A 22570-nucleotide genomic window follows, 5' to 3' on the forward strand; every position below is an offset into this window, starting at 1 on the left:
AGCCAGTCACCCTAATGTGGAAAAGTGATGCATGAACAGGGCACAATTTAAGTACTAGAGTACTGGTCTGAATTCTGTGGCCTCACAGGGGGTCGAGTTCAGGTGAATGAAAGAGAAAAAAGGTCCTTTCCATTTTCTGAGAGTAGGGTCAAACCTACAAAAGCTTTTGACTAGGGGAAGTTAATCTTTAATAGCCCACCCACCCATCTCCATTCTGCATTCCTTTATAACCTCCTGGAGATCCCAGTATTGTATTTCTGGACAGTAGCACCCCACTGAGAACCACTGTAATCTATTTTCTCCATATTATCTCCTTACCTTCAATCCCTGTTGTCACTGATTACAGCTAAGGGATAAGATTTAATCAATTTCTGCTAACGTGGGGGGTAAGATCCTTAACATTCTTACAGTTATTCACATTTTGAGATATTACTTGTAAATCCAAATGAAGTTCTACTTGATAAAATTCTAAGAAGCAGAACAAAGAAAATGAAAATTTGGAGTAGTATATAAGCTATCTTGGGGCTTGCCTGGTGGCCTAGATGGTAAAGAATCTGCCTGCAATGCAGGAGACCGGGTTTGACCTCTGGGACCAGAAGATCCCCTGGAGAAGTGAATGGCAACCCATTCCAGTATTCTTGCCTGGAGAATTCCACGGACAGAGGAGTCCAGCGGGTACACGGGGGTCTCAAAGAGTCGGACATGACTGAGTGACTAATACTTTCACTTTACACTTTTAGGGTATCTTAGAACTAGTGCAGCTAGAAGTGTTGTTTAGAAGTCTGACTCCTAGGATCAACTTTTCCACAGTTGCTCTGCTTCTCTGCCATGGATCTTATGAAAGCTCCATGTTCTACTTCCATAAGTAACAGGACCTCTGCGGGTGCCAGGACAGCGGAGCTAGGCTACCAGCAAAGAGGAAATGGCTTGTAAGCTGTTGACCATCTGGGCACAAAAGAAGAGACTGGAAAGAAAGGAGCAGAGTACAACTCAAACAAAAAGTTTTCTTTATTTGTGATATAGGAAGAAGAGGTAAAACAAGACTCCTGATAACTGACTGGCTGGTACTTACCTAAACCAAGAAGAGGCCTGAGAATCTGGGACTTGATATCACTTAGTTTTGAATAGAAGCGTCTTTCAGTAGTAGCCAACTCATGGAGACTGGCAATATATCCCATAATGTTTTTGTCCACCAAGGCTAGATAACTGTCTTTTCCTGCTGTCACTCTGCTTATATACCCAAGCTAAAACAGGAGAAGAAAGAGATTAAAAATAAAATCTAATTTACTAGCAGTAATTTGGGTACTGAAGTTAGTTCATAACAGCTGGTGAGAGCCAAAAGCTAACTACGCAGGAATTCTGCAGCAAGTTGGTTATTAAATCATTAATAGTTTGAAAGTGGCAATAGTGAATTTACTAAAAAAAAAAAAAAAAAAAAAAGCCTGGAAAACATTACAAATCAGAGCTTTTGAGTTTACTTTTTAGGGCTGGTTTACCAGTATACTGTTGTTATATACATATAACACAATCTATATAACTATAAACATCTATAGTATTATTTATTGCCACAATACCTTTTATTTCACTTTACACAGAGTTAGAACCATAAATACTCTAAATATACAAAGATCCAAATGATACAAATACATGTCTCAGGACTTCTTTTTGCATGAAACAGATGAGAGCAGAGACCATCTCTATGCTGTATGTCAAAATATCAAGGATCTAGGAGCTATATTTTAAAAGCACAACAGATATATGGCAAAACCAATACAATATTGTAAAGTAATTAGCCTCCAATTAAAATAAATAAATTTATATTAAAAAAATAGATACGCAACAAGCAAAAAAAAAAAGTACAACAGAAAGAGATTTTCTTTAAAAGTGGACTTTGTCATTTATTCATGATAGCAGTGAACAAAAACATTTGATGTCTTTGTCACATATCCCTATTAAACTAGGCAACCAAGCTGCAGGCTCAATACACTATTAAGAGCCCATGGTAACTAAAGACACAGATTGAGCCTCATCGCTTTCATCAGCCCATTTTATCCTTTACCTGGACTGTGGAATCTTTAATGAGGAATGTGGAGTCAGGGCCAAGAACTACAAAGAGTCAATTAGTATGTCTGGAATAACAGGCTATATACAGGTCAAGAGTCAAATCTTGGCCAGTGTTACCTTTAACAAGAAAGATCTTGCCCTTATTACGCATTTAGCCAGAAAAACAAAGGATTAAAAAAAAAAAAAACAATCCATAGGATATATTATTCAGTAAGAATAAAAAACCCAGAATGCACAAGCTTTGAAGGTTAATTTCCTTGCAATGTGTGAGGAAAAAGAAAACTAGAAACAGACCAATGGTATTAAGTTTAAGAAAAAGAGGTAAGCAGTAAGAAAGCAAATAAATTCAGATCAACAACGGAAAAATAAGTTAACAGTAGTAAACAAAAGAAAAAGCTAAGAGAAGAGGGGAAGCGATGGAAAACAGTATGGTTGGTGGCCTGTCAGGTCTGCCACGAGCCCATCTCAGGCCCCTGCAATTTTCACTTTCTACTAACAGTTAAAAACTTGTTATTCAATTTCTATTCTGATTCATTTCTGAGGACTCCATTAACACAGTCAGAAAACTTTGCTGTGAAATAAATATTTTTAACATTCCTATGTGAGGGTGTTACATCAACAATCATTTATAAAGCATTTACTTCAACAAATATTTATGAAATATACATAAATATAGCTATAAATGAGAGAGCCTAAAATCCCTACTCTAATGAATTTTACAGTTAAGGAGGACAGACAATAAACAAAATAAGTAAACTCTATAGAGGGTGAGATGATGACATGCACTGTGGAGAGAAATAAGGCAGGAAAAGGAGATGAGGAGTGAAGGGGGATGGGAAGCAGCTTGCAATTTTAAATATATTAGTCAGGGACACTTAATAACAGGCATACATACAAACAGCAACAGTGTTACGGGATGTGGGCCTTAGGATCTAATTCCTGTTCACCTTACTACAGGAGAGGAGGACTGGCATCTTAGTACCACTGTGATTCTCTGGAAGGTTGTCACCTTCTGTCGGGTCCAGCCGGCCACTGTAACATAACCCAGGCTGGAAGTCTTCGGTATCCACTAAAAACAGGGAATAATCCTGGCCTGCAGCCACACTCCAGACTCCATTTTCACTGTTCACCTGCAGTGACAGGAAGACATGTCTGTCTGATATGAAGTAATCAGATGCAACTCCAAGTCCACGATAACTAGAATGTTAGGTTACCTGAACAAGTGAAATAAAAGTCACGTCTCAGAGGGCAAAACTCACCCAGAAACATACCCAATCAACTGCGGAACAGATGCAGCAGTGAAAAGGAACCCTGTTCAGCCAGTAAATGTAGAACTGGATTGTTAAGTCGCCAGTCCAGGTTCGATGCACGATACTGGATGCTTGGGGCTGGTACATTGGGACGACCCAGAGGGATGGTATGGGGAGGGAGGAGGGAGGAGGGTTCAGGATGGGGAACACATGTATTATCTGTGGCGGATTCATTTCGATATTTGCCAAAACCAATACAATATTGTAAAGTTTAAAAATAAAATAAAATTTAAAAAAAAACTGAAAAATTGGAATTCAAAAAGAAAAAAACTACACATTTGATATTTTAATTGTTATTTTTGGAAGCTGTCATAGGACTTAGCCTGTACTATAATCAAAGACCCAAAAACTTCTAGAGCCCTATTCTACAGCTAGGACACACCTTTGTCCATTCATATTCTGCTATGTACACAAAAATCAATGTAAAAAGAAAACCTAACTAGGCTAAATTCCATTCTGGCCAACTAAACCCATGAGTGCGAAAATTGCTTTCTGACTTGGAACTCACTAATTCTCACATGATTTCACTGTGTCCCAGGATGTTGCAACAGGCAGAAACCCCCAGAAGCCCATCTACAAGGATCCCCTAGACCAATGGTGCTCAACAAGAAGCTTTTGCAGCAGCAGCAGCAATCATCTAGGAACACATGAGAAATGCAAACTCAGGCCACAGAGCCACTGAGGGGAGGTACTGGGCAGTCGGCTTTGACAAGCTCTTCAGGTGTTTCTGATATATGCAAAAGTTTGAGAACCACTGCCTTAAACCAATGGCTTTAGGTTTCCAGGATTCCAGGTAGTGATTCAGGAGCCACCATGGAAAGGCAGGTGCCCGGGTTCTATCCCCACCCACCTCCATCCCTCAACTAAGACAGTCCTACAGTTATCTGTTTTATGTAGGGGATTCAGCACAAGGTTTCGTTTGAAGGAAGTGTTCTGCTACGAAAACCACTGCCCCATCCTGCAGACCCAGCTTCAGCCATGACTCGTATAACAATAAAGCAAAAAAATTTCTTATCTTGAGATTCCATGTCTAGATCTGGTTCACATCCTGGGTGATTAGGTGATAGTGTGTGTGTTACTATCACGCACATCTCCACTACTTTACAGTTATCCTCTTCAGGCATGACATTATCTTCTCAAATTCAGGCTATCTATAAAATTGACTTCCTGCTGGTTTTGCAAAGAATGAATTAAAATTTTTGCAGGAGGAAAGAGTTGTCTTCCTAGTTTCTAATCAAAACTAATTCAGGTCTCACTCTGCCTTGATTTTAATTCACACATTAATTTAAATGACTTCAAAATAATTTTCTCAAATAAAAAACCAAAATAAAACCTTCCCCCAAATAAAGACCAAACTAATGATGTTGCATTTTCAGAGGTATAGGTAAACAGTAATGAAACTAAAACCTTATAACAAACTCTATTCTCTCGTCTGACTCTAAAATGTTAAATAAAAATTGTATTTGCAGCATCTCCATGCTGGATTATAAAACTTTTCTTAGTAGGAATATAAGCATGTTCTAATTTATTCAAATGAACAGAAAACAAGAAACAATTATTTACCATATTTTTATGTGTAATAAAATATCAGAAATTGAATTTGCTGTTCAGTTGCCAAGTCATGTCCAACTCCTCAGGACACATTATTCAAAACTGAATAGCTGACCACTAAAACATTTTATGCTAAAAATATTTAAGATTGGAGCTAGAAATAACAACTGTTCTGTAATGTTTCATTTAAGACTTTCCTTCCCAGTAAAATTAGTTCACTGGAAGGAAAGGTAACAGGTAAAGGTCTTATGTAGTGATGGATGCACAGTGTACACTGAATACATGAATCACTGGAATACATATTAACTGTAGCTCATATGTTGAATCAGGTTCCTGAAACTCAAGTAAACATCCTTTTCTAGTCTCTAATACTCTCAGGGCAGAGAGCATGCATCAGGATGGAGAGGATTCAAATTAGAAACACATGAGCCCCATATCCCATTCTTTTAGGCTATTGGGCTATCATCATGCCTACTCTCTGCCCACAACACATCCGTTCCCCAAACAAACAGATCTCATATGAGGAGCCAATACTACTGATGAATTCTGTATTTCTGCAGAACATTGTGACAGAAAAAAAAGGGTGAGAAACGGTCCTCTAAAACTGCACCCATTACATAAACTAAAACCAATTCATACAGCAGTGAAGAAATTATCTATACTTTTAGCTTCCCTATAGAAAACAAAAAGGGTTACAAAAAGGTTTTACTACTGTGTACATAAAAACAAAACAAACCATCAAATAATGTTATGTAAAAGTTACACTTAAAAGAAAGTCAAACTTAAGTGAGAAGTCGAAGAGTAGGCATTATTCGGTGGTATAAAGCTTAGAAGTCAATCTCACAGTCCAAGAAACATTTGCTTTAAAATAACTTATTCATTTTTACTTAAAAAAAAAAAACAACACAGAACTATGAATACTTAGTGAAGCTAGGAAAAAAAGAAATATTAATACAAACTAACACATCAAAAATGGGGAACATTTTGCCTGAAAACAAGCAGCTTCAGTTTTTTAAAAATTTTAATGTACGTGATAACAAACAGGTTACAAGTATACAATTCTCCTAATTTTATAAAACAAGAATTGGAGAAATATAGTGTTATAACTTAGAATTCTGGAATAAGCTGCTGTAAAAGTTATCAAGATTACAAAAGTACCTTTGCAAGACGGGGAACTGTTGTTGGAAAATCTGAATGCCCAAGTTGACCAAAGGTGTTGCTCCCCCATGAGTAAACCTATTAGAAAACCACAGGAAACTAGGTAAGAGGCGTGCCACTGATTTTTGCATGCCAATTCTGAACTTTTATAGTAACACATATATACCAAGAGTTACACACAAATTACTTATCCTCGTCTTTCCACTCTTTAGAAAATTCATTTTAACTAACATTTCTCAGGACTTTATTACCTGCCAGGCCCTGTTCTTAATATATTTTGTGTATTAATTAATGTTTCACTATCACACAATCCTTTTTTTTTTTTAAACATATAAGGGAATTGACCCAGAGAGGTCACAAAATTTTCCAGGATTTAATCCCAGGAACTATCCTATACTGCCTCTTATAAAGAAAGTGATTTTTAAAAATAAAGCTAAGTACCATGAAGAAAAAGGAATCACGATTCTTTATTCTGTGGACAGGAGTAAAATGGAATAACTAGAAAGCTTTTCATATATGAAGAATCACATATATGAGAAGCATAAAGCACCTATGCACTAATATAGACAAACAATTCAACCAGATTACAGTAATTATGCTTAATGCAAATGATTTTGTTTATTCTGATTATAAAAGCAATTCATGACCACTGTACAAGACTGTGACAATACAAAGAAACAAAAAGAAAGTGAAAACCACTGATGAATCACCCACTCAGAGACAACTCCTACCTTGCTTTAGGAACATACACATATATAATTCCAGAAATTTTATTATCTACTAGATATAATGAATATACAAAATGTAAAGTATAAAGTGGGACTCTACTATCAATGCTGCTTTGTGACCTGATGTTTTTTATGTAATGCTCTGCACACTTACATCTTTCTAGGTCAATACGTATAGAGCTACAATATCATTTATAACTACATGAAACTCCACTGTGGGTGTAGTTTAATCAATTACCTAATGAAATAAGTACATTTATTAATAATTTCTTTTCAATTACTTACTATAAAAATTAATTAAAATTCTTTATATATATATATAAAATGTATCTGTTTCCTTAGGATAAATTTCTAAGCAAAGAACTTTGGGTCAATGAACATACACATTCTGATTTTTGCTATATACCAACAAACTGTCTTCCAGCAAAGTCCAATTTACATTCCCACCAGCAATGTGTATACCTTTTCCCCACATCCTCACCAACACTTAGCATTAAATGCAATCCCTGCTAATATGATAGGTGAGAAAATTTTGTTTTAATTTAAATTTGCTTACTGAGTAGCTGACCATCTTTTGTTGCTGGCTACTTCTATTTTTTCTTCAGTGAATGGAATATAAATGCTCTTAAACAATTTTTCTTTATGGATCAGGTCATATATGTTACAGTGTTTTTCCCCGTATATTATGTATCTTAAATTTGTTTGTGGGGTTTTTTGGTTTGTGTTTAGGTTTTTGCTGTGTGGGACTGTTGAATTATTATGTAGACAAACATATATCTTTACTTTCTAATTTCTGGTTTTGATGTCATATCTTATTCTACTCCTAAGATTACTGAAAAAATAAATCACCTAAATTTGTTCTTACACATGTAAGGTTTTATTTTTTAACATCTAGATCTTTACTCCATCCAGAATTAGCATATGTAAAGTTATCTTAATTTTCTTCTGCAAATAAGAAGCCAGTGGTTCCAACAGTATTCACTGAACACTCAAGTCTTGTTTCTCCACCTGATCTGAAATGCCTACTTTTTAAAATTTTTTTTAATTTATTTTTTAATTGAAGGATAATTGCTTTACAGAATTCTGTTGATTGCTGCCAAACACATGTACACCTATGGCTGATTCAGAATGCTGAAATGCCTACTTTTTATCACAGACTAAATTCTCATATATACTTATATATGAGAATATATAATATATACTCATATATTCTCATATATACTAAAATCTCTTATATCTCTATAGTGTATTTCTGTTATAATAATCTGTAGTTTTATAATATGTTTTATAAGGCTAATGCTTTCTTTTTCAGAATTTTTATGGCTCATCTCCTTTGTTTATTCTCCTAGAATAATTTTGGGAATCATTTTATTAAGTTGTAAATATTATATTGGAATATTCTGGGGATTGTACTGAATTTACACTCTACTAATTTAATGATCTAGGAGAAATGGTATTTTTGCAATGTTCAGTCTTCTCATCTAAAAAGAAAAATTTCCCTCTTTACTCCTATTTTCTTTTATAACTTAGAAGAGTTCTTGAATTCATGTCATGTGGGCTATATACTTTTCCTATTAACAATGTTCCTGTTTCCTTAACACTTGTTTTGTAATTGTGAACAGCTTTTTCCTTAAGCATGCTTTCTGCTTTACTTTATGTATATAAGAAAGCTAGAAATTTTTATGTTTACTTTGTAACTTACCATCTTCCTATTTTCTTATTTTTAAGCCTTTTTGATGATTCATCACATTAATAACAAATTATCCTTTTCTTTGCTAATATTTATATTTATTTATATGAGCTATAATAGCTTTTTGGTGAGACTATTATGTCATTTAAAATAAAGTGTTTAGAATCTTTTACTGACTGTTTATAGCAAGATAAAGGGACTGATGAAGAATCATTATATGAATATATTTAAGAGTATGTTAAAAAATCTACCAAAAAATATTTATATTTATTTATATGAGCTATAATAGCTTTTTGGTGAGACTATTATGTCATTTAAAATAAAGTGTTTAGAATCTTTTACTGACTTTTTATAGCAAGATAAAGGGACTGATGAAGAATCATTATATGAATATATTTAAGAGTATGTTTAAAAATCTACCTTCCTCAGATTTGTGTATGTGGGCATGGTTTTAAATGATTCTGGAAGTCACTTTCAGGTCTCACTATTTTAAGAGAGAAATGCCTTCTGTTTTCTTAATGTCTTACGTAAGTGTTTCCTTCATCAAGAAATAAAAGTTTACCAATACCTTAGAAAACTCTGAGTTCTATTTTTCCATAAGAGCACATTATAAAAAGCTTCTGTGTCAAGCAGACCAGTGTTGAATCCAAACTCTTACAGTCACACATGTGACTTTTGCCAAGTTACACAATTTCTCTAAATCTCCCTTTCCTTACGTATAAAATGGAAATAATACAGTGCAATGTAAAACACTGAAAAGATCAAATGAGATATAGGATTGTTGCCTGACATATAGCAGATAAGATTCTCAATAAATGATAGTCTAATCTCATCATGTTGGTCTTTCATGAAATCAAAATCAGCTTTTAACAGTTTGCCTCCTACCTGGGATTTTGCAGTAAGTGCAAGAGAATGGTAACCACCTGCCTCCAGATGGATTACTTCTTTACCGTCCAGACATTTTACACACAATGGTTGAAGCCTTAAAGAAAAACATACACACATACACACAAACTCAGAGGAAGAAGTATTCTCAGCAAGAATCATGGACTTTCTCAAATTATGTTTTCAAATAAACATTTCCAAAAAAAATTAAAATAAAAATACTGGATTTATATTCAATCTACTCCTAAATACAAGTAATTTTAAATGGTTTTAATTTAATCTTTGTCTGTTAATCACTAATTCACCACCATAATTCGAAATCATAAAACAACTAAATGATTCATATAGCACAGAGTATACTTTTTAATGAATTAGGTGCTTTCACTCTGCTAAGGAGAAAAGAGACATTTATATTAACTGGTTTAGATAATCATTCTATTTACACACTTTTACAAATATTTATTGCTAATATCAAAAGAATTTCTCTTAAAACAGTTTTTCCATGATATACATGAACAGACACGGTTTAATACAGTGGTTATAGTTATTTTGGCAGCAGCAGATAGACCTCTCTCAGGTTAAGAAAACTGTTGGCTCTTTTTTATAAGTTAAAAATGTGAACCATTCACATGTTCCAGTGACATATAATCTTATCCCAAACACCCCTTTCTGCATTCTAACATGAATAAACATCAAAGAAGAGATGGAAAAATATACCATGGATACTTAAGTCCTTTATTGTCAGGAAAAATTCAAGACTAAGAATGACTGGGGGGAGCAGATGGTGTTTGTTTTGGTTTTTTATCAGAGTTAATGGTGTATAACAATCTAGAGCTAGAAGGGACCAGATTTCCTCCAGAAGGAAGTGGAGATTTGGAGACCTTCAAGGGGGAGAAGTTATTTGTCTAAACTAATTCCTAACAGTAAACACTGGCAGCACTCACCTGGGCAGAACATCGCCATGCCCCAGCTGTCCTTCCTTCCCTTTCCCCCAGGTCCACACCTCTGTTCTCAGAGAAGGCAGGAGCGCGTCTGCTTCTCCACTGTATGTAGGGGTCAGAACCACTGTTCGAGTTTTTACCCGTGCAGCTTTCCTCAGGAGCCTGGGCGAGACTGAAAACAAACCAGAAATATCATGAGGGAATAGACAGATGAAAAGAAAGGTACCCTTTTAATAAACTGTTGATTTTCAAGTAAATATACTAACATGGTATTTGTGAAGCATATTCTATAGGTCTGCAAAACTGGGGATTAAGTGAGTTTGGTAAATACTGCCTACTACATTCTTCCTTCCTGCCCCTGTGGAGATTCACACACACATCAGCATGCTAAAGGTACAGACAAGTCCTGCAATTAAAAGCCATGTTTAAATCTGTTTAGCCCTACCCCACTTCCAAGCATTTGGCCACAAAATTCTTTTCTGTACATTTTTTATATAGAATAGCTATATGACATCCTATGTAACTGGTATTCTGAAGAACAAGCTTACCAAAGTACTGCTGCTGCTACCACCAAGTCGCTTCAGTTGTGTCCGCTTCTGTGCGACCCCACAGACGGAAGCCTACGAGGCTCCCCCGTCCCTGGGATTTTCCAGGCAAGAACACTGGAGTGGGTTGCCATTTCCTTCTCCAATGCATGTAAGTGAAAAGTGAAAGGGAAGTTGCTCAGTCGTGTCTGACTCTTAGAGACCCCATGGACTACAGCCTACCAGGCTCCTCCGTCCATGGGATTTTTCAGGCAAGAGCGCTGGAGTGGGGTGCCATTGCCTTCTCTGAACAAAGTACTACACTAAGGCTAAGAAATAGTTCTTCCATGTCAAAGCAAAATTAAAAGTAAAGCTTTTCCAAATGAAGGTCTTAAGTTCAAGCATACTGTAAATATTGTAACAAAAGATTTACTTTAGACATAAAGTGTTAGTTTTTAAGTGAGAAAATGGTTATGAATCAAAAATACTAAAAAGCTTTTGTATTTTGCCTGCTAACTTTATTTTATAGAGAACTTCAACTTTTAAAAAAGAATGCTGACATCTTTTACAGTGTTCTAAATTATACCAAAGGCTGTTATAACATTGTGAAAATCTTGTACACCAATCTGGTGACAGAATGTTTTGAAGAAAATCATCAAGTGTCACTAAGTACAGACTCAGTCACTTGATCACTAAGTTGTGGGTCACAAAGAAAGTGATCATCACTGGCTAAGATTACAATCTTTTCTGCTGAATGTGCCACTAGCTTACACAAGGTTCATAAGCAGAAGCATGTATCATGAAAAAGTGAGGGTCTAAAGTTATTTCTAAAGCACAGTAATATGTAACTTTAAAAAAATTAATTAATGAAATAAATTTTGATATTTGAATATGTTAGCTTTAATAATTAAGAAAGCAAATTTATTATAACACAATATGTGATGTCAGGAGCATCTTGGATTCACCAGAAGTCAGCTCAGAAAAGCTAGCTCCTTACCTTGTGACAACAAGCCAGGGAGAGAGAGTCTTCGGCTGCCTCCCTCAGACTCTTCTTCTCTGATATCCACAAGACTTGAACTCTTCTTTCCTTGCATTGACTCCTGTTTAACCTGTTCTTCTCTGCTATCTTTCAGACCTTCTGGGCCTATGGAACTGCTGCCTGCCAGAGCTCCAGGCTCACAAGGGGCTGTATTATAAAAGTTCATAACTTTCTTAAGAGACAAGGCCCCAGCTTCATATGTAGCAGCCACTCTCACACCAACAGCAGATGCACAAGAGACCACAAGGCTGTTGAGGGCTGAAGTGCTTGTGGTTGGTGGGCTGTGAAGATTAGGAATTGCTTCTTCTACAAGAGGCTAAAATATACACACATAAAACAGCATATAAAAATATAATCCCTTATACAACAAGTAATCAATACAAAGAAAATGTAACATCTATCACTATTCGCAAATATAAGACTGAAACAGGAGGTCTTCATCTCCAACCTAAAGGTATCCCTTCTTGATCATGTATTTAACACATTTATATGGAAAAGAGTACTCAAAGTACAGCTCCTTATAAAAAGTACTTCCTTTTGTTTGAGCGGGATTTTATCATGGTATTTAAAAATAAGTCCCAGCTGCTTTATAAAACAAAACACAGTAGAGGAGAGAGGGGAGGGAAGGTATGAAAAACAAAGCCTTTAACATGGGGTAATAGCCCTGGATAGAAGGTTGAAAAAGTATAAGCTTTACTATTGATCACTACTAGGAAAAATTATACAGATTTCTACTAAGAAATTATGAGAAAAAATTCTATTTTAAGAAAATTCTATTTTAGGCTTTTCCTAAAATATTTTATAGACAGAAATTTATATATGGCATACACAGGCAGAGAAATAAGTTATATCTCTAAATTATCAGCCCCCAAATTATGTTTTGAAGTTTATGTCCTCCTCCTATCTAATCAGGAGTTATTTTCCATGACCCAGGCACAAGGTAAACTGAAAGATTACTTTTGCTCTCATTACCATTGAGTAATGTGGTAGGTTAATCATTAAACACTTGGATCCAATGTGCTTAGTGTTATTCACAGCTGGATTAGAAAGCTAACTAAAGTTTTCTGGTATCCTAGTGAAAGATCAGTTAAAATTTACTCTGAGCTGTCAAGCACCACTGCTTACTAAAAAAGATAAGCCTACTAACCCACACAAAAAGCTTTTAGTTTATGAGCACAGGTCACAGTGAAAATTTTGTTTCCTATGCTACCCAAATATCCCAGAGGTGTGGGTATGCACACACACACGTGTGTGTGTGTGTGTATAATATTTCTTCATTTGTCCTGAATTGCAAACCAAACCCCCAATTTTTTTTTTAACACTGGCTTCTGATTTTCTTACAGGAAATAATGCCTATTCCCTGCACAGTGTCTGACATGTAGTAGGCACTCAACACATTTTGGTGAATTAAATACTAAATTCAAGAAGAGTCACTTCTGTGTGAGTCTTTAATTAAAATATCCAACAAAATAAACAAATAGACCATATAAAAAAAGTTAAATACAAAGTGTGTCACTTCCCTGGTAACACAGTTCCCATGATAACGTGTTCAGAAAAGCTAGTGTTGCTACTTCCACCCTCTATTTACAAACGCTCACAGGTGGTGCTAGCTGGTAAAAACCCGCCTGCCAATGCCAATGCAGGAGACTTAAGAAACGCAGGTTCAATTCCTGGGGCGGGAAGATTCCCTGGAGGAGGGCACAGCGACCCACTCCGGTACTTCTTGCCTGGAGAATGCTATGGACAGAGGAGCCTGGCAGGCCATAGTCCATAGGGTCGCAAAGAGTCGGACAGATTGAAGTGATATTAGCATGCATGCACATAACAGAAGCTTAAATAGTATTTACAGGTGACAAACTTAGGAAGTTCTTAGCATCAGGCTCAGGAAAATTAAAAAAAAAAAAAAACTCTACCTTATATAAACTTTATTGTCTTAATTTGTCCCTCTACTTAATTACATTTAACAATTCATAAAATAAGTAAATAAAACAAAAACACATGCCCAGCAATTCTGACAAAAGACACAATTTTAGTAGTCCCAGTCAGTAAAATTCAATAATGAGATATATACTTCATTACCAAATACTTTGGCTTATTTCATAAATATGTGATATTCTTTCAGTTACATCTGGCCAGAAGAAGAAAAGACTTATCCTAGACTACATAAATTCCTAAGGGTTAGCTGTATGACTGAGACACTCTTTACAAAGATGGGTGAGTTACACTTAGTTAAACACACAATGTCAAAACTAGCATAGGTAACCAACGCTTTAAATGTTTAACCAAATGATTGGGTCCAAAGAAAAGTGCAATTTCAATGATGACAATCTATTAATCAAATAAACAGTACAAAATAAACTTTTAACTTCAACTTTAACAAATCAGATGAATGACTTTTGACAAGTCAAAATCTAACTTTTTTATTAGCGTGCGCAAGTCCTGTTAAATTATTACTTTCACTTGGTTTAGATTTCCCTTTCTCCAAACAGCTTCTTAACTAAAAAAAAAAAAAAAAAAATCAAATATCTACAAGGTTCAGGGAGTAGACTGTGAAATAAAGACTGTTTCTGAAAACACCTCTAAGCCACATTTCTATCCTGAGCCAGTAAACAACAGTAAGGAAGAATCAAGAAGCAAGGTGGTTTCAAAAACCTGAAAACAATGCCACAGGGTAGCTCTTTTATTTGAGTCTTAATCACTAAATTGCCAGGGAAGTCCATATGATTAGATGTTCCTCTTCACATTTATTTTAGAAAAGCAAAAGCCTTCTACTAAGAGTAAAAAAACAAGTATCCTTTAGAACAATTTGTTTGAAGTAGGGAGACACAGTTTACTATATGGCCCTAGTAAATAGCTTCTCTCCACTTATTACACATTTTCCAACTAAAAATAGTTTAAACAAGTTGAAAAAAAAAAATTAAAGCCTCCGTCCAATAATGCCCAGTAAGGACCACTGATATAACTGAAAAGAATTCAAATATGTAATGCCAGTCAATTTTAAGTCTGCCCTCAATCAAGGGATCTACCACATAGCAAGCTTCCCTGATAAAGAAGGAACCTGAATAGTGCTACAAGTACAGATCAGAGAATTCTTTGTGAATATACAGTCATGTTAGATCAAACTTTTTGGGGAGCCCACCTTAGCCAGGGGGGGAAAGTACTTGGACAAGAAAAATGGGATTTTGCTACTTATAAAACAAGCCCAGAGTAACATCTTGCAACATCATAAAGAGCCAGAATTTGAACAAAAAGAGTAATTTTGAATCAATCCAGGGTTTTTCTTATCTAGGCTTGCATGATGAGATAGAATCATACTCAAAACTAAAAAAATTTTAAATGGTACCAACCCTTAGGTATTTAAAGTTTCTCAAGAAAAACTCAGATGGTTCAACTCCAGAAACACCTTTACAAAATTTAGCAGGTACCTGAGATGGCACTGGCTTTTCACCATTCTCGGAGCTTTCTCTTACTGAATGATCCGACAGTTTCTGCACATATTCATTTACTGCCTGAGTGTCAGGGTATGATGGTCTACTTGCAGAAGAAACTTCAGTTGTTCCCATGATATCTTGTGGGAAGGAAGTGGTTTGAACACTTGCGGTCTGAACATTTCCAACATTCAGTTCAGTAGCAGCAGGCGGCTCATTCTGCACAAGAGTGTTCTCAAACACTTCTCCCTGGGTGTCAAGGGTTTCAGAGGAGGGGCTGACGGTGGTGCTGGCCTGGATTTCTGCCTGGGATTCTGACAGTGTCACACCTAATGGACAACAGTGGCTGTCTGATATAATCACGTGGTCTTCCTTGTCAGTCATCGTAATCAAGAGCTGGCTGCATTGGTTGCATCTTTCTGGCACTGGCTTCAGATCCTGGGAAGGGAGGCACTGGACCAGTGCTAAGCTGTGGAAGGCACCGCAAGCAACTTGGAGCACTACTCGCCCAGCAAGGTGTTCCACCTTTTGTGGCTTTGTCACTGGAAAGGTGGTGGTGATGAGACCCAACTGACAACCAGTACCCCATGCCCAGATCTCTCTGCTTAGGGACAATGCCAGAGTGTGCTCCTCACCACATGCCAACTGCAAGATCCTGACCGCTAACAAAGGACTGGTCTCAGAATCAGAAATGCTGACAGGGTTTGGCTCTGGAACATATGGCTGGTTAGCTACCGCACACTGGCCAGCAGAGTTCTCCCCCCACATGTACACCACACCACTGTCTGTGACTGCTCCGGTGTGGAAACTCCCTGTTGCCACGGTAACAACATACTGCCCAACCAGGGCACTCTCCAGAATGGGGTTGCTTGGACAAGTCTCTGCTGGCTCACTTCTCCAGGGGAGAGTCCCAAAGCTGTAGACCTCACCATCTGAGGGTTTAAAAACAAAACAAAACAGAAACAAAAAGTTAGTGAATTAACTAGACATTTTCTCAGCTAACCTTTAGTCCCCTCTAGGTTTAACAAAATAGAATTTCTTTTTTTTTTTCCTTTTCTTAATTTTCAAGAGCACAGCTATAGAAATTTGGTTCAAGCATATAGCATTCCATACTTACTAATCTTTTAACAAAGAGCATCTTTGAACATTCAGAAATATGGTGACAATTTCTACAAATTGCAGGAGACAACTTCAAATGAAGGTGCTCCTCTTATTCAGCCTCATCCTAGCACTGATCATTACTAACGGCTCTCATCGTAGGCTATTACAGAAGTAGATTCCAAGTTCAAATACAGAACAATGATCATGATATGATTAGATAAAATAAGCAGAAAACAAAACAGATACATTCATTAATATCTATAAAATTCACTTCTAATGTTTAACAGAGCAGTAGATGAATATGCAATGGCATAAAAAATACTAGAGATTCACTTTGGCCAAAACTATGAAATCAGCTTTATATAACACCTCCAGGTTGGACTGAAAGCAGCAATATTAACAATATGTGACTGTCTTCATGTTTTGTACTATACTATGTGTAATTCTTAAATATTATATATAATATATATTGTGTACTAGACAGCCTTTCTGAGTTGCATTTAAAAAGCACATCACAACAAAACAAAGTAAAACACAAACGAAGTCATGACCGATAGCTTTAGACTGAAGGGTAACCGGCCAGCTTTAGAAATAAAAAGGAAGGCACCAGTGAGTTGGAGACATGAATGATGACAACCCATTTATGCTCACTTGTGCTATCAAGTCGTAATTTTACTGCAGGCACTGCAGGAATTTGGGGGCATGTATAAATGATCCATATTAGCTAAAAAATTTAAATGGGACAAAGATTTGGCCATGGATTTTGAAAAATACTAAACAAAGCCCACTATCTTTTCTTTCCTATATGACCAGGGATCTACCCATTTTTTTTTTAAATAAAGAAATGAGTACTATTCTTCCTCCACAAGCAGCGATTCAGTCACTGATGAAAAAAATGCTTATTTTATCTCTGGCCTATGATACATGGCAGATACAATTATATATTCAAATTAACTCACTACAAGATCTGTGTTAGGAAAAACACAACAGTGGCTAGAAGAAAGATCAGCTTTTGTTAGGGAATTTTTAATTTGGATAGAGTACTGAGAAAATAAGCTCACTGGTTAAGAGCTTTCAAACTTTTCTTCCCAAGTGATACACCTATCACACTTGTTTACCAAATCACACAGTTCACCAAAACTTTCAATTGGTATTATTCCACTGGAATAATAGGCTCTCTAGAGAAAACTGCAAGAAATGAATATTTAGACATCATTTAAAAATAGTATCCCACACAAACAGTGAGTCAATGAGGTGTCCTCACTGAATTAGGAGCTAATGGCTAACTTGAACAGAGACAAAGAAGCTTGAAATTTCTAGTATTCAATCAATACCATTTCCTCACTTAGAAAAGAAAGTACTGGAGATCTCTGTGCCATTTCAAGCTACACAGTTGTGTTGAGAGGAGATTTTTTGTTACTTTGACACTTAAACCAGAATACTGCTTACACATGAACATTATTTACATATTTTTTAAAGTTTTCCCTCAGATTTCCCAGCCTTTTAGGTTTGATTCTAGATGTTTAAAGATCCCATGCTCATGAAGGATTCCTAAACAGCTTACTGAAGGGCTCAAACAACAAGAGTAACAGAATTCCATTTATATATGCTTGAGAACTATACATTTTGAAGCCCATAGTATAGGTACCGAATATAGTTTACATTTAAAAAATAAGGCTTTTTCCAAATTTTGGCCTAATACAATAATAATGATAGTATTATGTATTATCATAACAAAAGTGACAAAATAACAAAGAAGTTAGAAAGAAATCTATGTTTACCCCATAAAACCACCAAGGTCAGCTTTAAGCTTTGTTTCCTAGAATTTGTCTTCCCTTAGTTCCTACAAGGAAAATACCAAAGCATTATTAAATACTTAACAAATGCTTATAGAGCAGAAATTTATAAATTAGTGGAGTTGATGGCAGTCCTGACCCAAATCAAATTTGCCATGACTGCACTGGCAAAATGCCATCAAAATTAAAGGTAGCTCTCTATATAAATTATAGCCTAGGTTTCTGTTACAGATTTATAGACTGCATTAAATTCTTATAAGCTGCCATTTATGCCTGAGAAAACCTAAGACAGTATAGCCAAGTGATTTTAAAAGCAGGCTTTGAAATCAGACTTTCTGGGTTCCCATCCTGACTCTGACCCTTTAAATAGCTGTGTGTGCTTGGTAAAACGATTTAACCTCCCTGACCTTCAGCTTCCTCATCTGTGAAGTGGGGCTAATAACAGCAGCTACCTCATAAGGTGGCTGTCAGGACTCGATGAGATAATACATATAAAGTGCTTAGCACAGTGCCTGGCACATATAATTGCTTAACAGACATTTGCTATTATTAGCATTATTATTTTGATACATTTAATGAACAAAGGTATAGCAACAGGATCTCTGAATACATAATCTTTGAAAAAATCTAATTTTTCATGTACTTATCACTACAAAAAAATTTAAGCTATAATTCTCCCTTTTATTCTAGCTAGGGAACATCTTAAATTTAAGAACTAATCTGATTTCTGATAAAGGGAGTAAGAACATATTTTGAAAACAAAAAGAAAATAAGCTCCAGCAAAGTCCATTGAGAACCCCGGGCACACAGGAAGCTCAGCTATTCTTACACACTCAGACACTGGTCAGAGTTTCGGTTAATGCTGGCTAAGCCATTCTCAGCACCTTCAGTCAGAAGCACTCCATGTTTCACTCCAAGGGCAGCGTGAAGAACAGTCTTTCCTCCCCAGCCTGGCAATCTCTCTGGTGTCACAGAACAGGACCCTGCCTGCCACACATGGACCAGGCCTCTTTCTTTGGATCCTTCAGCCTCTGTGGAACTACAAACATCAAGAAAAATAGCTTAATTGTTTCTGTAGTTCAGAACTATACCTTTTGTCCTTAATACTGTCATGAAGATTTATACCTTTTACCAGTACATGGGTGACTGGGTGACTGGGTCAGACAGGTTAGCTATTTTATGACTTGGTTACGACACAGAAGCAGAGGCAAAACAACTATTTATATGAGACCCTGAGGACAAATCCACAAATTACTTATTTCTATCTAAGAAGCCAACAAAACCTGGGCTATTTTTTGAAGTTTTTTGATTAACATAAAATTTCAAAATTCTAACTTCTCAATACATTAACTCCTCAGCTATTAAAGTTACAACATATCCACCATGGGTATACATGTGTTCCCCATCACACACACAAAAAAATATATAAAGTTACAACATATCCAAAGTTGGAGTCTTACTTTTAAATTTTTTTAATTTGGTAGAAAAAAAAACAACAAATAGATATCTGATGAGAAAGACAGGAGCAGTAGAGATCCTTATTTCACTTTATGCTAAGTTTAAGCTCTATAATTCCTATTTAAATTTTTAAGAGTTAAATTTATAACAGGTAAAATCCTTCATGCTTTACTTACATTTTAGCCAAAGAATTCTATCCATCTGATGACACTGGCTCAAAAATCATAAAACACACAGCTGTGTAATAATGATCATATCCTAACTGTCTCCCTTTCCAAGAAAAGGCCATATTAACATACTCTGGATTTCCTTTATATAAAGTCTTCCTTTGTGTCGCCACTGATGGGACATTTCTTTTTTCATAATCTTTTTTCTAGAACACTGATGCCAAAATTTTAATGATGTTCAGAAACTTTCTTTGACTTTATTTTGTAATACCTAGATTTTCTCTATTTGTGCTAAATAATATTCCTGTAAGTTGTAATTGGGCACATCCATGGTTTTATGAAAGGGAAGCCAGAAACCTAACCTCTTTTTCAAAATATCGTTCATGACAAGTTTTCCAAGAATATAATTATAAGTAATAAGGCTACTTTTGAAAAAACGGAAATTATGTGAGGAAAAAATGGCTTCAAAAGCTTTGCAATGATGAAATGAAGACATCTGTGCCTTTAGTAAGAAAGGGACTAGCAACAAAGTGAACCACTAACAAGCTTTATTGTAATTATCTTCTCTCTTTGCCAATCAACACAAATGTCGCTATTCCTACTTAATAACCATCAAGAAGAAAATTAAACTGAAGAGAAGCTACACATAAGTGGAACTGCTTGTTGTGTTTTCCTAGAAAGACAGAGGAGAAGGAAAAAATGGTTTTACCTTTTCTTCTTTGAGTCCATCGGTCAGTGGGAGCACTCCATCACCAAATCATTCTCTCCTTGCAAAAGGTAAAGACCTAAACGGCAAAACGCAGGTAAGCACAAAGAGCAGTAAAAGAACCCTTTGCTATTTTATCAGTCAGATTTTTCAAAAAAGGGAAAAAAAAAAAAAAGGCAGCCTTCCAACAAGTGCACGTTCACTGGGCAATAAATATGCAGCAAAACTATTTAAACTATTTCACATCCTGCCTGCCAAAGTTGAATCTCTAGACTGAGCCTGCCCACTAGCTTATAAAAAATGCCTGTTGAACGTCAAATGTAATTTCAAAGTGAGAAAAGACTACCTATGACCTCGCTGTACTTTGTCAAGCAACAGACTTTTTTCGTTTGTTTTATTACAAAGAAGTGGAATCCAAAAACTCAGTGTGTTACATATTCACTACATACACACTAAGGCTACTTTTTAAATGCTTCTGGGACATATGTACACTTAAATACCAACTAAATAAACAAGAAATTCTACAATCTCTCCAGTAATGTATCAGATTGAAGCAGTTTTAATTTACATTTTCCAGCAATGCCCACACACAAAATTACATCATTAGAACAAAGTTCTCCATTTATTGGAACCAGCAGTATTTTCCCCAAATCAATCTTAATTCAAAACCATAATCCAAAGGGCTAGAAGAAAGAAATCTGAATTTTAAAATATCATCTGCCATTTAATAGAAAAGAGTTATATGAAAATAACAGTACCAATATCATGATCCATCATTTCAGCAACTCAAAATTTAATAGTTAGAGCTAGCAATAGGAACAGGCAGACAGAAACGCTCAATGCATTTCAACTTAGAAATTCACATTTTTAAGGGCACCAAAGCTCATGAAAATAAGGGCAATGGGGTTTTAGATGTGTGAGTGATAAAAATACTGGGGCCAAATTTATTATTGTCCTGCAAAAGGATATGGCATGATCACAATGCTCTGCAAACCGCCCACACCGGCAGGAGAGATGTAAGATCCATCTGTTTACTCCAGGTTGCCTGTGAATTCTTACTGTTTCCCATCTGTGTATCTGGAGGAAATTACTCTCTACCTAGTGCTTATTTTAGAAAGGTTCTGAATCATTCCAAGTTGGATGAAGGGTACCATATAAATCAAAGATATATTTGAATAGATTTAGCCGATTCATCGGAAGAGACCCTAATGCTGGGAAAGATTGAAGGCGGGAGGAGAAGGGGACAAGAGGACGAGATGGATGGATGGCATCATCAACTCAATGGACATAAGTAAGAGCAAACTCTGAGAGATAGTGAAGGACAAAGAAGCCTGGCGTGCTGCAGTCCACAGGGTCGCAAAGAATCGGACACAACTTAGTGACTGAACACCACCACTTAATAAATGATTACTAAGTGGTACTATGCTTTGTGTGTGACAGTAATATACTTTTGGTAAAAAGGTACGACTTGATGGACTCGATGGACGTGAGTTTGAGGTGAACTCTGGGAGTTGGTGATGGACAGGGAGGCCTGGCATGCTGCAATTCATGGGGTCCCAAAGAGTTGGACACGACTGAGTGACTGAACTGAACTGAACTCAACAGTTCATAGCATAACAGAAAAGTTCTGAGGACAGGTCTAACCTTCGCTTATCTATCAGAGATCACAGAGTAACTGGTCCCTTGATACAAGTAACAATGCCCTGGAAGAAACCAGAGAACTGCTCGGGGAGGGTGCGGCAGTGTACAAACACACTTAATGCAACTGACTCACTGCCTCTGAGCTGAACTGGCAATCAAAACTGTGGAGAATCTTTTGGTAAAGTGACTGAAGCAGCTGACATATCTTCCCTTTTGGGGTCCTTTTTTTGAATAAAGGGCTTTCTTAAAGTAGATTACCCTTATGTGATATGATTTCTCACCAATAATCATTTTTTCAAATCCAAGTGAAATTAAAACTCTACAAACTGTTTTGCAACATTCCTTTGTTACTTTCTATCTATGGTAGGGAAGATAATGATCCC

The 22570-nt window shown here is 36.2% G+C and overlaps 1 protein-coding gene across 5 annotated transcripts in view; it reads right to left on the reverse strand.

The window, feature by feature from the left end:
- Positions 1 to 22570, reverse strand: part of ALS2 (alsin Rho guanine nucleotide exchange factor ALS2) — a 60922-nt gene that overhangs the window by 28202 nt on the left and 10150 nt on the right. For 3 of the 5 annotated variants that reach the window (XM_002685510.7, XM_005202686.5, XM_005202685.5), the window contains exons 2-10: positions 20550 to 20625; positions 19100 to 19254; positions 15316 to 16250; positions 11849 to 12206; positions 10331 to 10499; positions 9387 to 9483; positions 6084 to 6161; positions 3012 to 3194; positions 1073 to 1244 (exon numbers count right to left, since the gene is read on the reverse strand). In XM_002685510.7, the coding sequence (XP_002685556.1) occupies positions 1073 to 1244; positions 3012 to 3194; positions 6084 to 6161; positions 9387 to 9483; positions 10331 to 10499; positions 11849 to 12206; positions 15316 to 16250; positions 19100 to 19254; positions 20550 to 20569 (2167 nt within the window). In that variant the 5' untranslated portion in view covers positions 20570 to 20625. Of the gene's footprint in view, positions 1 to 1072; positions 1245 to 3011; positions 3195 to 6083; positions 6162 to 9386; positions 9484 to 10330; positions 10500 to 11848; positions 12207 to 15315; positions 16251 to 18200; positions 18263 to 19099; positions 19255 to 20549; positions 20629 to 22570 lie in introns of those variants that run through there. The other 2 variants (XM_024981303.2, XM_059878805.1) reach the window with 2 other exon arrangements.

The sequence above is a fragment of the Bos taurus genome, chromosome 2 (genome assembly GCF_002263795.3).
Source record: "Bos taurus isolate L1 Dominette 01449 registration number 42190680 breed Hereford chromosome 2, ARS-UCD2.0, whole genome shotgun sequence".
NCBI lineage: Eukaryota > Metazoa > Chordata > Mammalia > Artiodactyla > Bovidae > Bos > Bos taurus.